Source organism: Diaphorina citri, unplaced genomic scaffold (assembly GCF_000475195.1).
Source record: "Diaphorina citri unplaced genomic scaffold, Diaci psyllid genome assembly version 1.1 scaffold536, whole genome shotgun sequence".
NCBI classification, from domain to species: Eukaryota; Metazoa; Arthropoda; class Insecta; order Hemiptera; family Psyllidae; genus Diaphorina; species Diaphorina citri.
Genome location: NW_007377970.1, coordinates 110,394 through 118,484, shown reverse-complemented (window position 1 = coordinate 118,484; position 8,091 = coordinate 110,394). Strand labels below are relative to the sequence as shown.

Below are 8,091 nucleotides of genomic sequence, written 5' to 3'. Positions count from 1 at the left end.
CAAAAGTACCATACACATCATTAATTCGGTAAAAGTAGACCATTAAATTTGGTAAGTGGATTGATGCGTTGGGAAATTTTACGGTTAAAACTGAACTTATTTTAAGGGCTCAGGGTGAAATTCAGTAGTTGAACATTGAATAGACAATAGACTTTTGTCCTCCACACGTCATGTGGTCTGTATAGTAGCATGCCCATTCCGTAGTATGTCCCTCATCAGATGAGCGAGAAGAGACACAATGCTTCCCTCTTATGACAGTACCTAACACTTAGAAAAATTTACCTACTGTCAAAATCGAGTGCAACAATAATAGTAGTAGCCTACTGCTGGAGTAAAGGGACTTTTCAGTCCTATGCGAGCAGTATAAATAAGCACTATTATTATTATAATAATGTTACTTGCAACAGTTATATTTACATGCCTAATATTAATTAATATATTGTTTTTTTTTTTTTTTCTTTGCTATTCTCTATCCAGATGGTTATGAGAGCAAGGAGTCATCAAAAAAGTAGGCTACGTTGCCAAACATATCAAAGGTGCAACAGTAGAAAATCTTCAAAAGAGGAAGGTACATTACACAGTGCTTCCTCCCACATTGCACAGTGATTCAACCTCTTCAGCTTTTTAAAAGAGACAGTTTATAAAAATAGACCTTTACCTTAATTGCAACAATGCAAGGAATTCTTGCATTCTGATTGGTACTTTCATTTTGGGTCGATGACTCCTTGCTCTCATAACCATCTGGATAGAGAATAGTAATGCTTATCGAGTGCATTTTTTTTTTTTTGCCAATTTTGGACTCGAACCCTTGACCTTTTGCATGGTAAGCAAGCGTGTTAACACTGGAGGGCATCGAGCAGGTAGACTGACTGAGTAGGGAAGTGACAACTTTCAAACCGCATAAAACTGAAAGCAAAAAGCTTTTTAAATGAACTTTTGCTTTCCGCTCCACTCTGTCTTTAGCCTAGCCTAGCCTAGCCTAGACCGTCTCTGAGCATACTTACAGGAGTGACAAACGCGAATAAAATAAAAAAAAAATCTTTGAAAGAAAAATTGAAGAGAATCAAAAGAGTCCAGATTCTTTTCCGATAATGAATCAATCGAATCGTGATTCAGTAATAATATTAATTATAATAATAATACCCGTACGTACCATTTAGAAGCGTTCACAACATAACCTCTCGAGAGTCTCATTGACAAAACTTTTGACCGTATAGGAGGACTCTTTCAAAAACGATTGATGTGGCGCTCTCTGTGAGAAAACTACGGAACTAATCTGTTCTAGCTGTTTCTTTGGTTTTGTGCTCGTTGAATCCATCAAATGTGTTTTGAGTTTTTCTAACTAAAATTTTGTAGTCTTCATCTTGGGTTTCTTCGTTCTAAAATTAAAATAATTTATCTTCTTTTGCGAAAGGAAATATTCTTTGATAATACAAGTAATTATGAGTTTAAACACCTCAAAATCATTATAAAGAAGTTCAAATTGTACACATCCACCAAGAAAATTGGTACCGACATCATTCAATTGCATAGGTAACGACCTAATGGAGGATTGCTGAACTTATGTAAAAGTTTTGTAAGTATGAAATTCATTTCATTTCTTAAAGAAATTGCCTTCCTACTCGCAAAACTGATTCGGGATTTTTGTTCTGAAGATCTATTTGTCCAATTTTCACACATAAAACATTGCAAATTGTTTCTTTAATCACTGATGAAAATGGTGAAGATACAACCAAGTCAGTATCTGATTGATTTGCTGAAAAAGAAATTGAGAAAAGTATAATTTCATAACAGCTCAGATACTTTAGGAAATATCTCTCCTACTAGTCTTGACTATTATATTACCTTTTACTGTTTGTAAGCAATTAATTTGTAATTAAGTAGGTGGTTTGTCTATAGTAATAAATTATTGATATGGTCTTCTACAATTTTAATCCTAAATAGTCCCAAATATTTTCTGTTCCATTGAAATGTATCGGTCTTGTATTTGCCAATCGGTTATTGTAAAATCCTTACTACGTTAATATCCTGTCCATTACAAGACATCCATGGTAGTTATTGTACATCCTTTTGAGAGATGGGCACTTTGATAAGATTTAATAGAATTTGTTCATTTTCCATCTGTACGCAGCTTACAATTTACAAATGCAAAGTTAATTGAACAAACAAAGGAGCAGTGTGTTCTGTGTGTAAACTAGGGAAGCTATGTTCAGGTGTAAATAATTTTCATTTTATGTTTTGTCACTAAAATTATGAAAGTTTGTGCTTATGAAAGTTTGTGGTACCTGGACTTTTTTTAATGAGGGAATATTAAGAGGTAGGTATATCACACATCAGTAGCACACACTTTTAAATTAGGTAGGTAATATGAATTCACAGCCTCAATCTCATGACAACATAATTTGTTCATGAAGAAGTGAGTTCTGAGATGATTTTGTATTTAGTTTGTCATATTTTTATAACATTTTCATAGAGTTTAGTTTTTACAACTCAGTCTCTTTGAAATTAGTGTGTATGGGGAAAATTTAGGTGTTTTTCTGGTCGTTCCGCAATAACTTATTAATAGTTTGTTTTTGTTTTGTTTTGATGATATTTAGACAAATTAGGCATATTTTTTTTTTTTTTTTTTTTTTTTTTTTTTTTTTTTTTTTTTTATAATATCCATTTTTCAAACCAAATATTTTATTTCCTTCAGTTTATTCGATTTTTTAAAAAAATTTTTAATAGGGTTTTTTTTTTCCTCCCTTTGCGCCCTTGTTTTTTTTTTTTTTTTTTTTTTAAGTGGCAATTTTAATTTTATAATTAATTTATTATTTATTTTTGAAATTTGAAATCTTGAAACTTGAATAGCTGTGTCAACTGTCAACATTTATGTGAGATACAAATCAATTAATTTCATTGTGACTTTCATCTAACTGTTAATCCTCATATAACAAATCATTTTGAGTTTACTTGCTTATATTTACTTGCTAGCACACTCTTGCAGACTATTTAGTTGTAAGCTCCTTTTTGCATTTTTTTATGACACAAATAAAGTGAATAGAAAAACCAAATAAAATGAATAAAATAATTTTTTATTTGTTAAAAAAAAAAATACAGCTAATGTTTCACATTCAAAGAAGAATTTATTCTTTTAAATTTTGGGCGCAATTGGGTGTTTGGTGGCCTTTGATAGTACTTACTAAATCACAAAGCATTTTTTTTTTTTTTTTTTTTCTTCTTCTAAAAGGTTGAAGAAAGAAAAAAACAGTGTACCTATGAGGCTTGGTATTTCCATTTAAATAAATTATCTTTGAGTCCAAGTTGTCCAAGTAACTAAAATACCAATAAATAAATAAATTAATAAAAATAAATCTAAGAAAAAAATACCTAATAACTATGGTCAAGCTGAAAGAAAAGTCATGTTGGCTAGCTACATCTAGATAGATACTTTTTTGTCAGTTGGACACTCAAGCAAATCAGTGAATTGAATTTCATTTCTACACTGCATTGCACTTATTACTATACTACATTTACTACAATAGAAGCATAACTTTGTTATCAAGATTAACATTCTGTTAGCACGAGTACATATTTTTCACATTAGTTCATACCAAGTGCTAGTAGGAAATCTATTACATTCGCCCACATAGAGAAATACTACTTATTCATGAAGGTAATTGACAATGAAATCTATAGTGCATAATTTAATTCTACATGTACCTATTCAATTGGCCTGTCATTTGTTAAATGTATGTACTACCTGAATGCAGACTCTGTAGTATAGTCTTTTTTTTTTCTGGCCTTCCTTTGTTTTCATTTTAGTAAACTGTTTTGATGCACTCTGTGCAATGAGTATGATTCCTACATCCAACAAATTGAAATTTAAATTAATTTGGGTCAAAAAAGGAAGAATAAATTATTTATGTATCTACTTACTACTTATATTTTTCTTTGTACCAAAACATAACAAGTACCTAATCATAACAATAATATAGTTTGTCCATTAACCTGCCTTTTTTTTTTTTTTTTTTTTTTGTACATCCCAGCTTTCATAAATCTGTAGAAGCTTAACCCATCCTTTTGGGCTTTTTGTGTACAAGCTCTATTAGCTCAGAGGTTTAATATTGGACGGATTCTTGACATGGGTACCCAGCATCATAGGTATAGCTATAGAATTCAGTACCTACCTGAATTAAGTAATTTTATTTAGGAAAGAAATTTCTTTGAAAGTAATGAATTTCAAGTAATTTATTGTTGGTTTTCAATGTCTAATAATTACTTTTCTCTGTTTTCTTGCAGGTCAGTTAGATTATAGTGTGCCAGTAGCCGCCATGACCCCTGCTGAACTTTCAACCAATGATGATCTCGCCACAGCCCTGGTTGTGGACCCACTGCTTGGATTCTCTACTCACAAGATGGACATCAGCTTTGAACCTCTCCCTATTGACGAGAGAAAATTCAAGAGTATCATGAGTACATTCATCAAGCACCACAACTATGAGGAAACATTCTCAAGTCTGGTGTCGAATGCCTTCCAGTACCACCATGTTCCAGCTGCTGTCAAAACCAAATCATTCAAAGAACACGTGTTTCGATACTTAAATGTTTTTACTAATGAGTCTGGTTTTACTATAGAACCCTGCTACAGGTATTCACTAGAAGGTAATCGCGGTGCTAGGATTGTGGCCACTAGGAAATGGGAAAAGAATGACAACATTGCTTATTTAGTAGGTTGCATTGCTGAACTGACTAAAGAGGAAGAAAAGCGACTGCTACACACTGGTCTCAATGACTTTTCAGTCATGTATAGTTGCCGTAAGAACTGCGCTCAGTTATGGCTAGGTCCTGCTGCCTATATCAATCACGACTGTAGACCTAATTGTAGATTTGTAGCCACAGAGAGAGACACTGCCTGTGTTAAAGTTCTAAGAGATATCGAGCAAGGTGAAGAAATAACTTGTTTCTATGGCGAAGACTTCTTTGGTGATAAAAACTGTCTGTGTGAATGTGACACTTGTGAAATTCGAATGAAAGGTGCATTTGCACAATCCTCTGTAGAGCCTCAAACGACACAACCTTCTAGATATTGTTTACGAGATACGGACATGCGTCTTAACAAACGAAAACTGCACAAGAAACTAAACAGACTGCTACTAGCCTCAGACAAAAATGACACAAATAGTTCTGATAACTCGAGCAAATACTCGTTGGTACAGTGGAATAATAATTCCAAGGAGAATATCTTTGACTTGGGAACATTCCCGCTCTTCTGATACATTCGTAACAATGTGGACTTTATCTGTCGTCATTTCCCCAAGTGGATTAGGTAATTTTCCTGCTGAACTGTTTTCTATTCCCTCATTGTTGTATTTGCCATCGTCCTACTTCCCACTTATCTAAATCAATCCTTGCCTTATTCCCTCATTGTTGTATTTGCTATCGTCCTACTTCCCACTTATCTAAATCAATCCTTGCCTTGGTTTGTTACAACATCTCTACCTACCACCACTGTCCTATGATGATTTTATTTTAATCTTCAATTTTATCAACAAACTGCCTTCTTCGCTCATAATGCCAATCAGCATAAAATCTTGCGCCAATTAGAAAACAACTGAGGAGTGGCAGAAGAAAATGATTAGTTTTCTCATTCTCATTAATAGTAAGGTGACATTTTAATTTAAATACCGAGAGTTGCTCCAGTAATTCCTTGAGTGTCGTTATGCTGCATTTTATTTTTTACTCCCTTCTCTGATCCTTGCTGTTGTTAAGTGTTAGTTGTGTGTGTTCTTATGAGTTCCACTGTGCCACTGCCAATTATAGGCCCCCTTTTGTCACTTGTGTTTCAACCCCGCCAATGTTCAGGGTCATTCATTCAAGGGAGATACTAAATGTGTGTCATACTTACAAGAAAAGACCAGATGTAATCCTGGCGCTTACGTTTTTATTCAAAAATAGGTACATACGCCATATTTGTGAATATCAGTTTCAGCTTTTTATTCGCCAACTTAAAACTAACTACTTCCTTAATTTTGGTTACTAAAAGTAATTTGAGAAATTACCCGATTTTCTCATACCATTAGAGTACGTTAATGTCAGGATTCACCACTGTGTTTTTACCTCAATATTCGTTGGTGAATTTTATTTCATACATATTTTACTTACAAAAAGTAGGTAGTTTCTCTTGGTAATTTCTCAAAACCTTCATCAATAAGTATAGGGGATTTTTTGTTATTTCTATCATTATATGCAGAAAAAAACCCTAAAACTACTGGAATTGACGGCAGTCCCCTCCTCAGTAGCTTGTTTAGTGGCTAATGTGAAAATTATTCTGTGTACATAATTAGTTGAATTAAATGAAAATGTAAATAAGACAAAAGTGAAAAAATTGACAAAGGTACACCCTGATTGTACTCTCCACTCCCTTTGAAAATAACTCTCATTGAAAACATTGATTTCATTGGAAAATAATATAGGATCATTTTAGATTTTAAGTATTTTAATCTTCGAAATTATTTTAAACTTGAAGTTTCATTTCAAAATTTTAAATTCATTAGTGTTGAATATTTCGAATCTATTCTTTTCTTTCTTTTTTTTTAATAGTTCTATCCAAAGCGTAACTAATTAATTAGTTTAGTTTATTGAAAAATAAATCACTTTCAATGTTAACATTGATGTGTGATTCGAATATACCACCTGATATAACTAAATTTACGCACTATATTTTTTAAAGGCATTATATTATTTAATGGGGTTTTGTGTAGGTACTCAGTTTATTCTCAGCCTAGTAATTGCTATTATTCCTCTTTGGGCTTTTTATACTAAAGGCAACGGGTATTCTATTTCTTCTGTGGTGTTAGAAGGTTCCTCTTTTTCCTTTTAAGATGCCCTGACAATCTCTAATAGGAACTCCCTATATTCTGTTCTTCACAGGTTCGCCACATTTGTATCAGAAGTACTTAATTTAAGAATAATTTTTCAACACTTCTAGAACAAAATATTTTCGTCTGCGTACGAAGAAAGTTAATCGAAAGAAAAAGTGAATATTATACATAATTTATGGTAAATAACATCTGCAATATATCTTGTTCAGAATGTAATTTAAAACTTTGAAAACTTTTCCGATCTGATAAAAATTTTATCGTATATTTTATATTATTATTAGTATTATTAATAATAATAATATTTTTTAAAGGAATTATTTTCTGTTTGCAAAGTTTTTGAATGATAATAATAATTTGTCAAATACCTACCTCTAAAGTTTATGAAGTAAACAGTAAAAAGTGTTTGAGAACTTGTGTATCTACTTTTCTATTATTTTTCCCAAGGGAAAAACTTTATTGAATTCTAGATGATAGTATCGATAAGTAACGTTCGAAAAAACATCTTGGTCGCTTGAATACCGTGTTCTTCTGTATCTTCAAATCTGTGAAGGTCAAAAAGGGACTAGGCTGGTTTTTTTTTTTTTTTTTTGTTAATTTTGCTTTCATGTCATTTTCTTTTCAGTGGAACAACAATCCTGAGGGGGCTGGGAAAAGCTAGCAGCAACCGATTGCCCATATGATTACATTGGTGACCCGTCCGGATACCAACATATCACATCGCATTCAGTCTTGTCCTTTTGAAATTCCGGTGGAGCTTGAGCCAAATACAACAAACAAAATAATATTTTAAGACAAATCAACAGAAATGAAATTTTCAGCGGGATTCGAACCCTTCACCTAGCAGCTGACTGAGAATCAACCCCGTAAAGAAGTCATTCCTCGTGGTCACTCAACCGCGATGAAAAGTTCCATGGGAAATGGTCAGACGTTCTGTCTGGCTTGCAGGGGTCAAACACCATCACAACTTCCCCGAGTCGTACAACCTGTAGTAAAATGTACACATGTTGTTTGTAATCAGGACTCGAAGATCCTTCATGTGTAACAAAAAAGGAGAGGGTTTATATCTTCACTTTCAATAGATGTTCCCACACTATTAACCTTGGTACCCACTTTTGTTGGATTTTGGGGTCTCTGAAATATTAAAAAAAGGCAAAAAAAAAAAAAAAAAAAAAAACATTTAAAAATAGTAGAATGAGAAATAATTGCAAATGTAGTTAAATTTAAAATT

The 8,091-nt window shown here is 32.7% G+C and overlaps 1 protein-coding gene across 3 annotated transcripts; it reads left to right on the top strand.

Annotated features, from left to right (window-relative positions):
- Positions 1-1,341: 1,341 nt before the first annotated feature.
- On the top strand, positions 1,342-7,642 carry LOC103509849 (histone-lysine N-methyltransferase Suv4-20). Of its 3 annotated transcripts, none has more exons than XR_003391692.1 (2): positions 1,342-1,576; positions 7,486-7,642. XR_003391692.1 is itself a non-coding variant. In XM_008474482.3 (2 exons), the coding sequence occupies exon 2, from the start codon at positions 4,314-4,316 to the stop codon at positions 5,253-5,255; it is 942 nt and encodes a 313-aa protein (XP_008472704.1). In that variant the 5' UTR covers positions 1,342-1,576; positions 4,282-4,313; the 3' UTR covers positions 5,256-6,921. The 3 variants fall into 3 exon arrangements, 2 of the variants coding, with proteins under 2 accessions (XP_008472704.1, XP_017299827.1); XM_008474482.3 differs by lacking the exon at positions 7,486-7,642 and adding an exon at positions 4,282-6,921; XM_017444338.2 differs by lacking the exons at positions 1,342-1,576; positions 7,486-7,642 and adding exons at positions 3,573-3,655; positions 4,282-6,921.
- The last annotated feature ends 449 nt before the right edge of the window (positions 7,643-8,091 follow it).

Bases quoted from the DNA above. Each gene is read 5' to 3' on its own strand.
- LOC103509849 (XM_008474482.3), top strand. From the start codon at position 4,314: ATGACCCCTGCTGAACTTTCAACCAATGATGATCTCGCCACAGCCCTG.